The 19,699-nt window shown below is 37.7% G+C and overlaps 1 protein-coding gene across 7 annotated transcripts in view; it reads left to right on the top strand.

The window, feature by feature from the left end:
* The window catches only part of PHTF1 (putative homeodomain transcription factor 1), a 61,930-nt gene extending 42,462 nt beyond the window's left edge, over window positions 1-19,468 (top strand). For 6 of the 7 annotated variants that reach the window (XM_030935110.1, XM_030935113.1, XM_010371985.2 and 3 more), the window contains 12 exons: window positions 3,567-3,726; window positions 4,600-4,773; window positions 4,878-4,967; window positions 6,217-6,438; window positions 9,984-10,112; window positions 10,548-10,820; window positions 11,912-12,043; window positions 12,554-12,640; window positions 15,716-15,871; window positions 16,883-16,978; window positions 18,229-18,354; window positions 18,879-19,468. In XM_030935110.1, the coding sequence (XP_030790970.1) occupies window positions 3,567-3,726; window positions 4,600-4,773; window positions 4,878-4,967; window positions 6,217-6,438; window positions 9,984-10,112; window positions 10,548-10,820; window positions 11,912-12,043; window positions 12,554-12,640; window positions 15,716-15,871; window positions 16,883-16,978; window positions 18,229-18,354; window positions 18,879-18,899 (1,666 nt within the window). In that variant the 3' untranslated portion in view covers window positions 18,900-19,468. Of the gene's footprint in view, window positions 1-3,566; window positions 3,727-4,599; window positions 4,774-4,877; window positions 4,968-6,216; window positions 6,439-9,983; window positions 10,113-10,547; window positions 10,821-11,911; window positions 12,044-12,553; window positions 12,641-15,715; window positions 15,872-16,441; window positions 16,979-18,228; window positions 18,355-18,878 lie in introns of those variants that run through there. The other variant, XM_030935114.1, reaches the window with a different exon arrangement.
* The last annotated feature ends 231 nt before the right edge of the window (window positions 19,469-19,699 follow it).

Raw genomic sequence — 19,699 nt, 5'->3', positions numbered from 1 at the left:
GCAAAGAGAAAAGTAATACAAACTGTACACTTTCATTCTGTTCCCTTGCTTTTTAACTTTTTGTTGTTTGTATTTATATCTTTTTGTACTGTCTGTGTCTTGGAATGTTGTATTCTTTTACATTGGTTCATCTTTTAGTCTTTCTATTGAAGATATGAATAGTTTACACACAACAATTACAGAGTTATAATATTCTGTCTTTATTGTGTACTTACTATTACTAATGAGTTTTCTACCTTCAGATGGTTGCTTATTGCTCATTAATGTCTTTTCTTTCAATTTGAAGAACTCTCTTTTGCATTTCTTGTAGGCAGGTCTGTTGTTGATGAAATCCTTCAGCTTTTGTTTTTTTCTGGGGATATCTTTATTTTTCCTTCTTGTTTGAAGTTTATTTTTGCTGGATATACTATTCTAGAATAAAAAGGTTTTTCCTTTAGCAGTTTAAATATGTCAGACTGGCTGCACATAGTGGCTCATGCCTATAATCCCAGCACTTTGGGAGGCCAAGATGGGAGGATTGCTTGAGGCCAGAAGTTCAAGACCAACCTGGGCAACATTAGGGAGACCCAATCTCTATAAAAATAAAAATAAAAAATTAGCTGGGTGTGGTGACATGTGCCTGTGGTGCCAGCTATGCTGGAGGTTGAGATAAGAAGATCACCTGAGCCAAGGACGTTGAGGCGGTAGTGAGCTGTCATTATGACAGTGAACTCCAGCCTGGGCAACTGAGATCCCCATCTTAAAAAAAAAAAAAGTAAAAAGAAATAAGTAAATAAATATGTCATACCACTCTCTCCTAGCCTATAAGGTTTGCACTGAGAAGTCTGCTACCAGACATATTGGAGCATCTTTGTATGCTATTTGTTTCTTTTCTCTTGCTGCTTTCAGGATCCTTTCTTTATCCTTGATCTGTGAGGGTTTGATTGTTAAATGCCTTGAGGTATTCTTCTTTGGGTTAAATCTGTTTGGTATTGTATGACCTTCTTGTACTTGAATATTGGTATCTTACTCTAGATTTGGGAACTTTTCTGTTATTATGCCTTTGAATAAACTTTATACTCCTATCTCTCTCTCTACCTCCTCTTTAAGGTCAGTAACTCTTAGATTTGCTGTTTTGAGGCTATTTTCCAGAATTTTTAGGTGTATTCATTCTTTTTTATTCTTTTTCTTTCATCTCTTCTGTATTTTTAAACAATCTGTCATCAAGCGCACTGATTCATTCTTCTGCTTGATTAATTCTGCTGTTAAGAGACTCTGATGCATTCTTCAGTATGTCAGTTGCATTTTTCAGCTCCAGAATTGGTGGTTTTTTTTTTTTTTTTTTAGTTATTTCACTCTCTTTGTTAAATTTATCTGATAGCATTCTGAATTCCTTCTGTGTATTCTTGAATTTCTTTGTGTTTCCTCAAAATAGCTTTTTTTTTTTTCAATGGTACAATCTTGGCTCACTGCAGTCTCCACCTCCCAGGCTCAAGTGATCCTCCTGCCTCAGCCTCCCACGTAGCTGGGACTACAGGCACATGCCATTGCACCCAGCTAATTTTTTTGTTTTTTGTAAAGATGAGGTTTTGCCATGTTGCCCAGGCTGGTTTTGAACTCCTTGGCTCAAGTGATCCACCTGTCCCTTGGCCTCACGAAGTGCTGGGATTACAGGCATAAGCCACTGTGCCTGGCCAAAAATAGCTATTTTGAATTTTCTGTCTCTAAGGTTGTATATTTCTGTCTCTCTAGAATTGGTCACTTATTATATCTTATTAGTTGGTTTGGTGAGGTCATTTTTTCTTTGATGGTCTTGATGCTTATGGATGTTCATTACTGTCTGCGCACTGAATGGTTAGATGTTTATTGTAGTCTTCACAGTCTGGGCATCTTTGTACATGTCCTTCTTGGGAAGGCTTTCCAAGTATTAGAGGAGAATTGGGTGTTGTGATCTAAGTCTTTGGTCACTGCAGCTGTATCTGCATTCAGGGGCACCCTAAGCCCAGTAATGCCGCAGCTGCTGTAGACTTGTAGAGGTTACTGCCTTGGTGGTGTTGGGTCAGATCTGGGAGAATTCTCTGGATTGCCAGGCAGAGACTCTTGTTCTCTTCCCTAACTTTCTCCCAAACAAATGGAGTCTCTCTCTCTCTCTGCTGAGCTGCTTGGAGCCAGGAGGGGGTGACACAGCACCTCTGTGGCCATTAATACTGGGACTGGCCTGGGTCACGCCTGAAGCCAGCACAGCACTGGGTCTTGCCCAAGGTCCACATGGTGACCACTTGCCTGTCTACCACCTATGTTTACTCAAAGCCCAAGGGCAGATTCAGCCAGGCTTATGTCCTTCCTTTTAGGGCAGCAAGTTACCCCTGGCTCTGGGCAGATCCGGAGATGCTGTCAGGGCCTGGCATTGAGAACCTTAGGAATCTACCTGTCGCTGTGTTCTATGGCAGCTGAGCTCGCACCCAAACCAAAAGACAAACTCCTCACTCTTCTCTCCCATTTCCTCAAGCAGAGGAATCTCTCCCCATGGCCACCACTGCCCCAGGCCTGCAGCAAGTACTGCAGCGGCTGTCGCTGATGTTCACTCAAGGTCCAAGGGCTCTTTGGTTAGCTTGCAGTCAATGCTGATAGGCCTGGGTGTCTCCCTTCAGGGCAGTGTGCTCCCCTCTGGCCCAGGGTGGGTCCAGAAATACCATCCAGGAGCTATGGCCTAGAATCAGGGACCTCAAGAGCACACTTGGTGCTCTACCCCACTGTGATTGAGCTCGTACCCTGCCTGTAAGACAGGGTTCCCTTTACTCTTCCCTCTTTTCCTCAAGCAGAAAGAGTCTCTCCCTGTAGCCACCACAGCTGGGAATATACTGGGTCACTCCTGAGGCCAGTATGGCTCTGAGTCTCACCCAAGACCCACAGTGAGTACTGCCTGGCTACTGTTTGAGCCCAAGGGCTCTTTGGTCAGCAGGTGATGACTCCTGCTGAGACTGGATCCTTCCCTTCAAATGTGCTGGTTGCATTTGGGTCCAAGATGTGTCTAGAAATGTCGTCCATAAGTTAGGTCCTGGAATGGGGGCCTCAGGACTGTGGTCCCTTATTCTACTCTGGCTGAGCTGGTCCTTTTTACTCTTCTGTCTCTTCCTGGGCTGTGAGCAACACTGCCTGGCTTTGCAGTAGGGGTGGCACAAGCACTCCCTGGCCACTCAGCTGGTGTCTCAGTAGGTCATGTGCACCCTAAGTCTGCTGGGCTAGTGGAGTAGTAGTAACAGACGATATAAGGTAGGAGTTGCATTGTGTTTGAGAAGATGTGGAGAGGACTATGAACCTACTTTTGTGCAACACTGAAAAGTATACGCTTCCTTTCAGTTAATTGACCTGAGTCTTTGAAGAATAGACTCACATTCTGAGTCTGTGATTGAATATTTTGTCATTCTACACCCTTACTTAGCAAGCTAAAATCCTGAAAAATATGATTCCTGAATTTTCTTGATTTCCAGAATAATATAGCGTATTCCTTAGAAGAAAGTGGTTTCATGAAAGGTGTTATTTTCAAAAAACTAATCTTCTTTTCCTTTTTTTCTTTTTAAAAATAGGATTAAAAGAGTAAAATTAATATCTAACAAAGGGACTGAAACTGACAATGACCCAAGTTGTGTCCGTCCTATCATTAAGAAGAGACAATGTCGACCAGAGATTAGAATGTGGCAAACAAGAGAGAAAGCAAAATTTTCAGATGGAGAAAAGTGCCATAGGGTAAGATTTAGATGGATTTAACAAGCCTTTTTTTCCCTCATGTAACATTTTCCTATTAAGACTCTGTTAGAGATATAAAATAGATACTAGTAGGTTTGTAAATTTGTCCTAACAAGTAAAACCACAGGATATGAAAAGAAGCTATCACATGAAGACTGGAACTTAGTCTTAAAATTTCTAGTACTAGACTTGTTATTAATTTTGCGAGTTATCCAGCCTTAGCAGTAGGCTAGTAGATTTAATAAACAGATTAGTGAAGAGGGTGCTGTGTCATATTCCAGAGAAGCAGTGACAGTATAGTAAGAGTTTGGGAAATTATTTTGTAGGTTTAGGTAGAGATGGTCTGCTCTATGTCTAAAACTAGCTATATGCTTTTACTTTATAGTTTTAAACTGTTTTCTTGTTGGTTAGATCGTGGCATTTAGTCTAATAATTATTGAGCCATTACTGTAACCAGGCATTGTTCTAAGTACTTTACATATACTAACTTACCTCATTTATTTTCAACAAACCTGTGAAATAGATGCTTTTATTATCATTTCTTTTCAGATGAGGAAACTCAGCTCCAGACAGATTTAGTAAATTGCTCAAGGTTATGTATCTAGTAAGTAGAAGAGTTGTGATTCAGGCTTAGAGTTTGACTTGAGTCTTGGTTTTTGAATACTTCGTAACACTGCCTCTTCATTTAGGTTATTTAGTTTCAAGTTAATATTTTTCTTAATTGAGATTAAATAATATGTGGATTTATTCAGTTTTGGGTTAGTTTACTTTTGCTGCTTGGTAGTTTTTGTATGATTTTTTTGTTTTTACACATGCAGCTTATTAGAATATTTTGGGCTGTCCCCTGTGAAGATATTGCTGTTCTCTTTGTAGGAGGCTTTTAGGCGTTTGGGTAATGGGGTGTCTGATGACCTGTCAAGTGAGGAAGATGGTGAAGCACGGACACAGATGATATTACTGCGTAGGAGTGTGGAAGGGGCCTCAAGTGACAATGGTTGTGAAGTTAAGAATAGAAAATCAATACTTTCAAGGCACCTAAACTCTCAGGTAATTTCTATTTTAGTTTATGAAAGTATAGGACTAAATCATTGAAGTTAGTAACAAAGCATTTAACATATCTTCCTATTGTTTGTTGGTTTGATTTTTGGCAGGTAAAGAAAACCACTACAAGGTGGTGTCATATTGTGCGGGATTCAGATAGTCTGGCTGAATCAGAATTTGAATCAGCAGCCTTTAGCCAGGTAAAGTATCCCTGAGAAATCAAGGTGTATTTTTGAGTGTAATAACTTTATCCATTCCTTTTTTTATTGGTTGCCCTAAAGTTGCGTTTACATTAATAATTGCTAGCCCTTTCCTTGTCTCCAATTATCTATCTCCTTATCTGGCAGCTTTTAATGACTACACACCTAGAAAGAATATTTTTCTACATTGACCCTGAGCTTAAAAGTATCACAGATGATGCCCAGAAAGAGGTTACTTAATCCCTGAATAATGAGATTATTAAATATTCACTTGGAATATGAGGTTTATTTTTAAACATCATAAATTGGATTGACACTGATGAAGACAGATTTTTGAGAAAGGAGTTCTGAAAGATGGGAGTAGTAAATCTCATCATGAGAGCTAAAGGGCATATTATATTATTTGGAAAATTGTAAGTCAGAGGTGAGCAGAGTAGATGGTGGTGGTGTGGTTTTTCTTTTGTTTTGATGAACAAGGCAATTGTGATCATGGAATAACTTTCATATTTATGTTTGTACTTTTCTTTGCCTGATTATCCTTTAACATTTTGGAGCTGAGTAGGTCTGTAGTCAAGTTCACAATATTTAGAGTTGGGGACACTTTGTGTGTGTCAAAAAGCTCAGCTAAGCCAATTGAGTTGGTCATCTTGGTGTGCTTATAGCAATCACTCCCTTCCCAGAACACCTTAGTTGAACAGTTCTGTAACTTGGCAATAGCTTCTTAGAGGGAGTCCTGCTAGCTAGAGACATCAGAGTTTAACATTTAAATATTAAAATCTATTATTGGCCAGACATGGTGGCTCACGCCTGTAATCCCAACACTTTGAGAGGTTGAGGTGGGTGGATAGCTTGAGACCAGGAGTCTGAGACCAGCCTAGGCAACAAAATGAGACCCCATCTTTACAAAAAAAATATATATATATATATATATCCGGGTGTGATGGTATGTACCTGTAGTGCCAGCTACTCAGGAGGCTGAGGCAGGAGGATCGCTTGAGCCCAAGAGTTTGAGGTTGCAGTGGGCTATGATCATGCCACTGCACTCCAGCCTGGGTGACAGAGTGTGACCCTGTATCAAAAAATAAAAAAGCATTATTGTTATGTGAAGCCCTGTGAAAAAATGAATTCATGGTGATTGACTTTTGAAGGCTTTCAAGCCATTGCTGTAGATAACTTGTTTTAATTTTATTTCACATATAATTATTTTTAAAGATGAAGAACATTTTTTCCTCTTTGTTTTCCTTTAAAGGGCTCTAGATCTGGTGTGAGTGGTGGCTCTCGAAGCCTCAACATGTCAAGAAGAGACTCAGAAAGCACCCGCCATGACTCGGAGACTGAGGATATGTTATGGGACGACCTGCTGCATGGCCCAGAGTGCCGGTCATCTGTCACCAGTGACAGTGAGGGGGTTCATGTGAATACCCTTCACTCAGGGACCAAACGTGACCCCAAAGAGGATGTATTTCAGCAGGTCTGTGCAGGCATGATAAAAATAGCTAGTACTTATTGTGTTCTTACTGTGTGTCAGGCATTCTGTTATCTCATTTAACTTTACAATAATCCTGTAGGGTAGATACTATTATTATCCCCAGTTTAGAGGTGAGGAAATTGAGCATAGCCTGTAAGTGAAGATGTTGGGATTAGAATTCAGGGAGAAGTAATCTAGAGTTGCCCTAACCTAAATTTTTTTTATATTACTTTTTCTTATTATTTTCCTTAGAATGGTCCTTAACGTGTGTTTTGTATTTTGTATGAGTAAAGTTTGCATGTAGAAAATATACCTTATATTTCCATGAACATCACAGTGTTACATATGAATTACTAGGAAATGGTACTGCTTGCTTTTTGAATAGTGCATAAAATAAATAACGGTTTTAATTTCAGGTTTTATATTAATGTCATAAAATCAGTCATGAGAAGGTATTTCAACCTTCCAACCATTGTAGAGATTCATTCTATATCTGTGTAAATTTTTTACCATCTGTTGTGTGGTGATAATAGTTCCTACTTCTTAGGAATAGTGTGAAATAGCTAATCAGATAATATAAAGTACATAGCATAATACCTGGCAAGAGTAAATACCCAATAAATGTTAGCATTATTGTTAATATCTCCATCAGATGATCAATTGGCCTCTTCTTAAATACTTCTGGAGCTGGAGTGCTTGTTATTTAATGATACAGCTTATTCCACTTCTGGATAGATTGAATGATGAAGAAATAGTTCTCATATCAACCTTTCAGTTGCTTAATGTCAGTCATTGTTATGATTCTTAGGTTTTTGTTCTTTAGGCTAAATATTGCCACATTGACTTGCAAATAGTGAATGATGGATACATATTTGCTTAATTATCAAATTTTCTTGATTCAAAGATACCATTGATTTAGGTGATACGTTTTCATTTAAAAAACCACTTCATTAAATGTATATAATTTTTAAAAAATGAACCAGAAACAATGTAAATTTTCTCATTAAAGTTTTTTTTTTTTTTTCTTTTTGAGACAGAGCTCACTCTGTTGCCCAGGCTGGAGTGCAGTGGTGCAATCATGACTCACTGAAGCCTTAACCTCCCCAGCTCAAGTGATCCTCCCACTTCAGCCTCCTGATTAACCACCAAGCTTGGCTAATTTTTAAATTTTTTGTAGAGATAGGGTCGCACTATCTTGCTTAGGCTGGTCTTGAACTTCTGGGTTCAAACAGTCCTCCCACCTTAGCCTCACAAAGTGTTGGGATTACAGGGGTGAGCCACCATACCTGGTTCTCATTAAAATTTTATGCCACTTTTTCTGATTTTGCAGTGAGGCTAAATATTTTTTGCATTCAGCCTGAAGATTCATCTAAATTACATTGCTTTCAGTAGTTATGCATAGCATCATGATGATCTTGATCTCCTTAGCATTCCCCTCCTTTGAGATTTGCAGTATAATTTTAAGACATATATAAGAATAATTGAGTGTGGTAAACTCACCATGTCAAATGCAATAAATCATTTTCCAATCCTGTTCACCTAGCCTATTATTCTTTTATTCCCTGTGTTTCTTAATACTATACTACCCACCCAAGTCAAAAAGCTTGGAGTCATTCTTGACCCCCCCCCTTTTTTTTTTAGATGAAGTCTTACTCTGTCACCCGGGCTGGAGTACAGTGGCACAATTTCAGCTCACTGTAACCTCCACCTTCTAGGCTCAAGTGATTCTCCTGCCTCAGCCTCCTGAGTAGCTAGGATTACAGGCGGCTGCTGCCCGCCACCACACCTGGCTAATTTTTGTATTTTTAGTAGAGATGGGGTTTTACCATGTTGGCCAGGCTGGTCTTGAACTCCTGACCTCAAGTGATCCACTCACCTCGGCCTCCGAAAGTGCTGGGACTACAGGCATGAGCCGCTATGCCCAGCTGGCCCCATTCTTTCTACCCTTAATCGCTTATGTTCTTTTGATTCAGCTCTCTAAATACCTGCATCTCTGTGGTCACCCTGCTTGGTGCAGGCCATCATCTTATCTCAACTGGATAAGATAAGAAGCTATTACGGTAACTTCTGTAGGGTTACCTCTGTTCCTTTCATTTTCCTTGCTACAGCCAGAGTGATACTTGTAAAATACAAATCTGATAATGCCACTTCCTTTAAAATCCTTTTTTCTTCTTTCTGGATTGCTTGCTTCTGTTCCTTTATTTGTTCTAATACAGTTTCATCTCTGACCATTCTGTCCCTGCTCCTCACATGGTGAACTTGGCTCGACTAACTTTCTTTGTTCCTGATATGTAACCAGGCCTCATGTGCCTCTGGGCCCTTATGCATACAGGTTTCTTTGCCTGGGACATAATTTTCTCTAATGCCCATTCTTTTGGTTCATTCCTTTTTATTTCCAGGCAGGTCTTGGCCTGAGTGATGCTTCCTTCAGGAAGCCTTTCCTATATACTCCTAAAGCACTCTTGCTTTTCCTTACCATGCTGTGTAGTAACTTCCTTCAGAAGTCTATAAGCTCCTTGATAGCAAGGACATCTGTCTTGTTCTCCATTGTATCCACAGGCATGATACATAGTAGGTGCTTAGTAAATACGAGTTGTATAAGTCAGTGAATCAGTTAAATCAGTGATTCAAATCAATAAATGCTTGTTGGCATTATGCTAAGCCTTTTGGTAGAAAGAGAAAATATATGCCAGATGGTCCTTTTCTAGAAGGTTATATTTTAGTTTGGGAACAAGATAATTATATAGGAAATAAGTAGAGGACAACATAAAAGCACCATATAATAAGATGCTAATTTGTCTGATACAAACTGTAAAAGTTTTTCATTTCAGAGAAGGGCAAAGTTAGTAAGGCTGAGGCTGTCAGAGAGGACCATGGTGGTGAAATGGGACTTGAGCTAGTACTTAAAGAATGAGACATGATATGGCAGAGGAGGAGAGGGAGCTGTTTTTATTGTGACTGTCTCCACTTGAGCTTTTCTAAGCCTCACTAATTCTCTGTGTCCTGGTTAGACCAGAAACAGACTTAACTCCTCAGTCATTCATGTGATGTATAAGGCCTTTTAGTATCTTCCTTTACTTCCTATTACTCCTAGTGTAATCTCGTAGCTCTAGAAATTCTTTCTTAATAGCCCATGACTACACTAAGCTTATCCTCACTTCCATACCTTTAGAGAGGGAAGCAACCTTGGAGATCATGGACTGCTATCTCTCCTCATAACAGAAGACATTTAGTCTCTCCCTAGGTAAGAGAATGGCTTAGTGAAGAAAAATGGACCTAGCGGGCCATGGTGGTATGTGATTGTGGTCCTTGCTACACAGAAGGCTGTGCAGAGGGAGGCAGATGGGAGGATTGCTTGAGCCCAGGAGTTTGAGACCAACCTGGGCAACATAGTGACACCCTGTCTCAAAAAAAAAAAAAAAAGAGAAAAAGGACCAGCATTATAGAAGCGGTTATTAGAGTGCTGGCAAATGAATGGAGCCTGGGAAAGAAAAACTAATGGAGGCAATAAAGCATGGATAGAAACAATTTTATATTTTTCTTCTCAGAATCATTTATTCTGGCTTCAGAATTCAAGTCCTTCCTCTGATCGAGTTAGTGCAATAATCTGGGAGGGGAATGAGTGCAAAAAGATGGATATGTCTGTGTTGGAAATAAGTGGCATCATCATGAGCAGGGTAAGATTGAATATGTTTCCTGATTTTTCAAAAAATATACTAAGTGATCAGGAGCTATTTTATAAGAATCTCTTAGTGATTAAAACAGTATGACTCTGCTTTTGAAGCACATATATATATCATACATATTATATGTAATATATTATTAACATATATATGTAATTTTGTAGTCAGAGTCTTTACATGGTAGTATATATATTATTTGTTATACCTGGTCTCTATTATTGCACAGTCAACTGTTCAGGTATGCTCTACAGATATTCCTATCTCATTGAATCCCAATTTTTAATAAGATTTAAAAGTCATAAATCTGTATGTCATTTGTATTTCAACTTTTAGAATGTGTTTTTAATAGTCTAAATAGTGTTTGATAAATACTGCTTTGTAACTCCATTTAGCTACACAATAATAATAGAAATTTTAAATAATTCACAGGTCAATGCCTATCAGCAAGGAGTAGGTTATCAGATGCTGGGAAATGTTGTCACTATTGGATTAGCATTTTTTCCATTCTTACATCGACTTTTCCGTGAGAAGAGCCTTGACCAGTTAAAGTCCATTTCAGCTGAGGAGATCTTGACTCTCTTTTGTGGGGCACCACCTGTTACACCTATTATTGTTTTGTCCATAATTAATTTTTTTGAAAGATTATGTCTTACTTGGATGTTTTTTTTCATGATGTGTGTGGCAGAGAGAACATATAAACAGGTCAGTGGAGAAATAAGTAAAATTTTTTACCTCTGTTTTTGTATATGATATTCCATTGAGTTGTTTTTGTTCTCTTGATTTGGTCTCTCTTCAAGCTGATGTGGGCAATAAAGGATTGATAAGTGGACTTTTGATATTTGTGGATTTATTGTTTGTGTTATTGACTATTTACATATTACACATTGTAATCTGAAATTTTGCCAGGCCCCACGTGTAGAATAAGTGGCTTAGCCAGTGAGTGAGCCTAGCCAACTGCTTAGGTTCTCTACCTCAATGTCCCTTTTTTGTTTTTTATCCGTAGAATAAAATAATGATCTACATGTGATAATGTTTTTGTGAAAAATGGCCAAGTGAGAAATACATAAGTTGAAATTTGATAAAAATTATGGATGGAGGGTTTAAAATATTGGTGATATGCAGAAGAAGTGTGATTTATTTTATTTTTTTGAGACAGGGTCTCGCTCTGTTGCCCAGGTTGGAGTGCAGTGGTGTGATCACGGCTCACTCCAGCCTTGACCTCCTGAGGATCAAGCAGTCCTTCCAGCTCAGCCTCCCGAGTAGCTGGGACTACAGGCCTGCACCACCACACCCGACTAATTTTTTGTATTTTTGTAGAGGTGAGGTCTTACTTTGTTGCCCAGGCTTGTCTTGAACTCCAGGGCTCAAGTGATTCCCCTGTTTTTCCTCCCGAAGTGCTGGGATTACAGGGCATGAGCCACCATGCCCAGTCCCAGAAATGTGATTTTGAATAGAAATTTAATTTGGGAATAAGGCAGAATGATGTATAAACATTTGAGTTTGTGAAGTAGTGGATCCACAAATGCCAACCATTCTTTGGGGGTCTCCAAAGAATATTCCTTGCAAATGTTGAGTGTACCACATTGTGAAGAAGTATATTGCTATGTAATGTGCTTTGGAAACAACAGGGTAATGAGCTATTAATGAAAATTTTCACTGCCCATCTTAGTGATCACTGATTAGAACTTCATTCTTTTTAACATTTTTGTATTCTGTGAATATCATTGGCAATTGTGTGAATACACAGACACATACATACATTTCACTGTGATTTTTTTTTAAACCTCTTCTAGAGATTTTTATTTGCAAAACTCTTCAGCCATATTACTTCTGCCAGGAAAGCTAGGAAATATGAAATACCTCATTTCAGACTTAAGAAGGTGGAGAATATTAAAATATGGTTATCACTGCGTTCCTATCTAAAGGTGAGTTTTATTTGATTAACAATAGAGTATGTGCAAGAATATGCTCACTGAAGCTCCTGGCAGCAGTTACTCAGTAGACAGTGTAGTTCTGGGTGTCAGGCAGATCATACCAGCAGCTGACAGACTTGCTGGACAGCAAGTTGGATGTCATCTCTGTAAAGCTGGTAGGGGTAGGTAAAGAAGAGCTTAGAAAGGGAAAAGAAAATCTAAATTTCCTAGGGGCAAAGTGATAATTAAATAGTGTATATTTTTCTGACTTTTTTGGGAAATATTCCAGCTTTTTTGGGAAATATTCCAGCATGTCAATGAATCAGTCACCCTTAATTTGGAAATGCATGGATTTCAGTACTTAAAGTTGATGACTTTATGTACTGAATATGTTAAAATCCTGTCTCAGAAACTTCTTATAAACATTTTCACACGAATGTAGTACAACTCAAGAGTAAATGATGTGAGGGCGGTTGCTGTCTGCCAGTAATCTAAAACATTAACACGTGTCTCACTCCACAGAGACGGGGGCCACAGCGTTCAGTTGATGTGGTTGTATCCTCAGTCTTCCTACTGACGCTTTCGATTGCTTTCATTTGTTGTGCTCAGGTAAAAGTTTCACATCTGCTTTAAGGAAAAACGAAAATTCTAATATAGGGTTCACTTTCTGTTTTAGACTTAGGTCACTGTCTTTAAGTATGTATTTTTAATACATCTACATTTTTTACTATTTTGGATATTTGATAATTTTTCTAACTTTTCAAAATGGGAATACAAGTAATTTTGAAGTCCTTTCAAACTGTAAGATCACTCTAATTTTAGTTGGTAATTATTAAGTGATATAAAACTATTGTATGATTGTAAAATATTGATTTTCTGACTACATTATTCCTTCTGTATTTATCAGTTGTCACTCCAAGGTAGATCTTTCATTTCTTTCCCTCTCATTTATTCATTCATTTATTTATTATACTGTGGAATCATGTATTCTCATTTTTATACAGTGGGTTAAAATCTATTACTATAGGCTGGGCATAGTAGCTTAACACCTGTAATCCCAGCACTTTGGGAGGCTAATGTGGGAGGATTGTGTGAGGCCAGGAGTTGAAGACCAACCTGGGCCACATAATGAGGACCCATCTCTACAAAAAAAAAAAAAATCTGTTACTATATTTGCTTTGATGCCTACATTGTCCCAAATTTGGCCAGTGGGAGCCCCTAGAAACCCCCTCCTCTATCCTTTTGATAGGGTCTCCTTTTTGTAAAGCACTTCTGTGCTTTCTGCATTAGAAGTTGTTACAGGTTTATCTTATACTTTTGCATTTATTGAATTTTAATGTAATTCTACTGTGGTCAAAGCATACTCTGAATATTTTCAGTCCTTTTAAATATGTAGAGGTTTACTTTATTATCCAGCATATATTCAGTTTCATTAAATTTTCCGTTAGCACATTGAAAAGATTTATATTCTGTCATTGTTGAAAGCAGTGTCCTATATGTATCAAATTACCTACATCCTTACTGAATTTTTTGGTCTGCTTATTCTGTCAGCCATTGGTAGAGGTGTGTTCAAGTCTGATTGTGGATTTGTCTATGTGTCCTCTTCTGTCAATTTTTGCTTTATGTGTAACGGGGTACAACCAGATTTAGTTTTATAATCCATCTTTTTGGGCAATTGACTTTTATGTCCTTTATAATGATTTATTTTTTTTTCTGAGTCCAGGATCCAATTCAGAATTACATATTGCATTTAATTGTCATGTCTCTAGTCTCCTTTAATCTGGAAAAATGTCAGGCTTTGCCTTTCATGACCCTACAGAATGTCTCTCTTTGTAATGTTTCTTATTGATTTGATGTTAATTTCATTGCACCAGCTGTCTTGATTCATTTCCACATGTTATATCTTTGTCTACCTGTTTTTATTCTTTTGTTCTCATATTTTAGTTGTGTCTCTCATAATCAGCATGTCCTCTTATGGTTGCTTGGTGTTCGTTCGTTCCTTCTTCTTTTTTTTTTTTTTTTTTTTTTTTTTTTGGTAGCTGGGACTACAAGCACATGCTACCTAGCCTGGCTAATTTTTTAATTTTTTGTAGAAGTGGAGTCTGGATTTGTTCCCCAGGCTGGCCTTGAACTCCTGACTTCAAGGGATCCTCCTGCTTCCGCCTCCCAAGAGTGCTGGGATTATAGGCATGAGACACTGTGCCCAGCTGGGTTGCTTGTTTTTTAATCCATCCTCACACTTAGTCTTAGTGTCTGGCCCATTTAAACGTAATGTTATTACCATAACCACAAATATATTTGGTTCTTACTTTTGCTACCTGCTAATTTTCCTTTTTCACTCCTCTTGTCATCTTTTTATTAACCAAATATTTTTAAATATTCCACTTAATCCTATTGTTATATATTCTTTTACTATTGTTTTACGTAGTAAAGAGATTACAACATGCATGCTTAATTTTTTATAGTCTAATAAAATGATTAATTTATCACTCTCTTGATAATGCTAGGCCCTTAGAACAGTTCACCCATTTACTTTTTCACCTTTTGTATTATTGTCCTTCACCTTAATTTCACATATATTTTAAAATCACAAGATGTAATTATTATTGTTTTGTGTAATTAATCATTTATATTTACTCACATATTTACCTTTTCCATTGCTTTTTATTATTTCCTGAATTTCTGTGTTTCTCTCTGGGATCATTTTCCTCCTACCTGAGTAACTCCTTTAGTATTTATTTTAGTGACAGTCTGCTGGCGATGAATTCCCTCAGTTTTTGCTTGTTTGAAAATATATTTTATCACTTTCACTTTTGAATATATATATATTTTTTACCAGGAATCGAATTCCAGGTTGCCAGTTATTTCCTTTCAGCACTTTTAGGATTCTGTTGCTTTCTGATTTCCACATTTTATCTTGAGAAGTCTGCTGCTAGGGTGCCATGACAAGCCAAAGCTAATATGAGTCAAACTCAGTGGGGAGGCAGAAAACAAAGGTCTTGTAAGGCAATGGAGCTGGCTAAGAGGAGTGGAGATGGGAGCCTACGTAGCCCTGGGGGAAGCGAGATGGAGAGGGCAGCTGCTTGGTGACTTCCTGTTTTTCACAAGGTTTCTGTGAGCATTATCTGTATGTTTTTCAGTAAATTCCATCTTACTTTGGGCTTGTTGAGTAAATTTCTTTACTTTTAAGTCAACAAATTTAAAAACAAAAACCTTTTACCAGAAAATCTGACACATAGTTGCTGCTGCTATTGTTAATTTGGAGCCTAAAACAGAATAAAGAACTGATCATTAGGACTTTCTAGTCATACCAGTGGGATGAGCCACATATTTTAGGGAGCTCACTTGACATAATGCAAAGTTATTACTTTGAATAATGGTTGCCAAATCGTTGTGAGTGGACACACTGATAGTTAGTAGTTGCAAATGCATTTGTCTTATTTTATTTGTGGTATTTTCCTTCTTTGTTACTTCTAGACCCTTGCTAAAGGAGAAAATCTAGAAAACTTAAAGAAATATATAATGATTAAATAAATAGGTAATACTTTGAGTATTAAAGCTCTTCTGCTTTGAGTATTAAAATATTGGATTTTTGGAAGTGTTCTTAAATTGACAGAGTAAAAGTAATTATATGATTTTAAGGTAAATGAAAAACTTAACTTTTTTTTTTGATCCTTTATATAGGTTCTCCAAGGACACAAAACATTCCTGAATGATGCTTATAACTGGGAGTTTTTGATCTGGGAAACAGCTTTACTACTTTTCTTATTGCGTCTGGCCTCATTGGGGTCTGAAACCAATAAGAAATACAGCAATGTTTCGATATTACTTACAGAACAGGTATTGATCAGTCCTGTCAATTGGGTTTAGTGGTTAGGGGTAGCGTAATACACTGTAAGGTCCCTGCAGAGGATTCAGGGTTTAATCACTGTCTAGCTATCACATTCTAGCTAAAGGACCTCACAAGTCACTTTGCTGCTCTGTAGTTGCTTATCCCTAATAAAATGGATGTAATATCTCCTCTTGCTCCCAGGATTGTGAGAATTAAGATCTAATGGATTGAAAAGATTTTGTATACTATAGAGAGATTTTTATTGGTGGTAATGGAGCATGCTTTTAATCTCATACTCTATGTCAAGTATTAGATCTTTAGAGTACGTGTCATTTAGCATGTATAATAAGCTTCTTGAATTCTTCTGTATCAGACATAGAATACATGATTCAATGTTTGGAAAATACTTGGTTTTCAGTATGTGAATAGATACTAAGATTGAGAAATATCTCTTGTAAATAGAGTAGTATAAAGTGTTTTTTTTTTGTAATTTTGTTTTTAATTTCAAGTTTTTCCATAAACTTTGAATACAAACATTTATCGTTCGTTTTTGTTTTTTGTTTTTTGTTTTGTCTTAGAATCATACTGGAGAATTCTTCATACAAGGCAATATATAAGGAATTAGTAAAGTAAAAGGAGCTATCTTCTTCCATGTTTAATGAGGATGTTAGATTATCTAGGGGGATAGTGAGATGAATAAGATATAGATTTTGAACTCAAGGTGCTTATGTGCTAATTATGTTATATTGCAAGTAATATTAAAATTTTTCATTGTTTTGATATTTAAATTGCTTCATCATTAATTATTTTTTCATCACTAAGTAGTTTTTCTTTGCCAGAATGAGACTGATCAGGGCTGGGGGCTAGAGTACGTGACATATATTCTCTGTATCAATAGTTATTGGAATTTCAAAATTTATTTTACTTGAAAACATGACCTTTGAAATATGCCAGATTTTATGCAGTATACATATATTTTTTTCTAAGAAATTTACCTTAATTTCTATTCCTTCCCTTAGATTAATTTGTATCTTAAGATGGAAAAAAAGCCAAATAAGAAAGAACAGCTTACTCTAGTAAACAATGTATTAAAGCTGTCCACCAAGTTGTTGAAAGTAAGTCATAGGCTGTGATACACTTTTACTATCATTTAAGTTAAATCAGTCTCTTCTCTGAGAAAACGTTAAATGGCAGATGATACCTTGGGTTGGGAGGAGTCCTGGAAGTGGACTCTTCCACAGTGGCATCAGGGGTAGGGGTCACAGTGGTGGTTAGGACCAGAGCTGAGGTCACAGAGCTCCTGGAGGCAAGGTTAAGGACAAAGAGTGGCTTCCCATCACCAAGTTGGGCCATCTGGTCAAGGACATGAAGATCAAGCCCCTGGAGGAGATACGCCTCTTCTCCCTGTGCATAAAGGACCAGGTTCAAGGCATTTGTCATCATCGAGGACTACAGTGGCTATGTTGTTCTGGGTGTTAGTGCTCCACGGAGGTATCCAGCAATATCCATAGGGCTATAATCATGGTCAAGCTCTTTATCCTCCCTGTGTGAGGAGGCTACTGGGGGAACAAGATTAGCAAGCCCCATACTCACACTACCCTTGCAAGGTGACTGGCAGCCTGCATCTCTGTCCTGGTGGCCTCATCCTTGCCTCCAGAGGCATTGGTAGCATCTTAGCCCCTGTGCCCAAGAATCTGTTGCTGATGGTGGATACCCACCATTGCTGTACTTTGGGGACTGCGCTGCTACCCTGGCCAATTTTGCCAAGGGCAACTTTGATGCCATCTCCAATACCTACAGCTATTTCACCCCCAACCTCTGGAGAGAGACATGTTCACCAAGTCTCCCTATCTGGAATTCACTGACTATGGCCTAAAGACCCATACCAGAGTCTCCATGTAGAGGACCCAGGCTCTAGCTGTGGCCACCATATGGTGGTTTTATACCAGAAAAATAAAGTGAGTTAGCCTGTTTTAAATAAATTAATTAATGTTTTACTTCTCAGAACCCAGTAAGAGATAGATGCTAGGCTGTGTAGATTCAAAATGCTGACCTGATGATTTTGGGTTAATAACTACTATGAAAAAATTTCCAATTTTGTTACCCGGGTTCTGATGATTGCTGATGTGTATCATATTTTATATATTTTAAACCACAAATGACATATTACTCAAATTCACCTAAAAAATCTTAGTAGAAAAGTAGGTGAGAACACGTTATGGATGTTTTGAAGGTAGCTCTTTGAATATTAAAGAAAGGCAGCCTTAAGCATTCATCTACACCCAAGACAAAAACACAGCAAGAAGCCACTGAGTAGCTTTGAGAAAACATGTATCTCATTTCAATTCTTTGATGTTTTTTGTAGGAGCTAGACACACCATTTAGACTCTATGGACTGACAATGAATCCCTTAATCTACAATATCACAAGAGTAGTTATCCTTTCTGCTGTCTCAGGTGTTATAAGTGATCTTCTAGGATTTAATATAAGAGTAAGTATCCCCACCACTCTGTAGCATCTTAGTCTTAAAAATTACTATGTACGGAAATCTGTGTTCTTCACACGTGTGTGTGTGTGTGTGTTTCTAGCATGGAAATAACTCTTGAGGTAAAGAAATAGGCATTTTGATTGGTGGTCCACAGGCTTTTCTTTCAAAGCTTTGGTGTTCTCATTTTACACAAGTGTAACAGACAGTGCTCTTGAATGGAACAAAAAAAATCAAGTTTGAATTTCACATCAGTTTAATAGCCTGAGCTGGGTAACGGTCTTACTCTTATCCTGGGAAATGTACAGAGGTAGAATGAATGAAAACCAGTTCATGAGCTGCATTGTATTATTTTTGATCCTGGAAGTTTTAAATGTTTTTTCTCTATGATGTTCTATGGTTGCTATTGCCAGACTTGATACGTTTTCTTCTTTTATAAAGGATTCTTTGTTTACAGTCATGTAAGTGTACCTATAAATCCCACCTGGTTTTCCTAGAACTAACTTACTTTGGTGATTTTGTTTTCTTAGCTGTGGAAAATTAAATCATAAGCTGAGTTAAATGCCTGGACTCTCCCCTGACTGGTATCAAAACTTACCTATCAAGGAAAGAGATGACTGCAGAAACCAGTGAGATACCCACCTGCTTGTTCACATGCACAGGTGCTCTCAGCTCTGCCAAAGCGAATGAATGGTGTTTCCAGAGGAACAAGTCCTTTTCCAAGTGGGCGTGCATGCTAAAAACCTGTATTTTCATGCTTTTCAAGCAACATGAATAGTCAGCCGACTAAAGACACTGTGTTTTGGTAACACAAGGATAATTTTGTAAGTTAGTAAATTTATTATGTGCACTTCTGTACTGTGACAATTACGTTTACTGGCCATAGTCTTTTGGGCAACTATGGTAGATGCCCAAAGCATGAAGCAAATATCTTTTATTGGAAATATGCAAATTCAATATTTTTACATTGTAGTCTATAGAATTGGAGATTTCATTTCTCTGTCAAAGAGAGATCAAACTATTTTAGGTTAAATCCAAATAAAAGAACTTTACTGGAGACTTTCAGTTTCTAGGTTTTCTTTGTTGTTGAAGGAAGAAAAATAAACTGTGAGTTTTTGTTGAACTGTGGATAAATGTTTTGTTAGTTTACAATTTTGAGTTAATCCTGATAACTGTATAGTTGTTGGTGAACGATGCATGCACACAATATGCCATGTAATTCAGCATGAAAAATTTAAGTATATGCCTACTCATCCATTTCCATCATACAACATGGTTCCCATGTTCTATGTGGAAGCCATGGAAGCATGGTTTCTGTATAGATCATCTGAGTTGTGGTTCCTAACACAGT

The sequence above is a fragment of the Rhinopithecus roxellana genome, chromosome 8 (assembly GCF_007565055.1).
Source record: "Rhinopithecus roxellana isolate Shanxi Qingling chromosome 8, ASM756505v1, whole genome shotgun sequence".
NCBI classification, from domain to species: domain Eukaryota; kingdom Metazoa; phylum Chordata; class Mammalia; order Primates; family Cercopithecidae; genus Rhinopithecus; species Rhinopithecus roxellana.
Note: the sequence above shows the minus strand (reverse complement) of the source record. Positions and strands in the feature narration are given on the sequence as shown.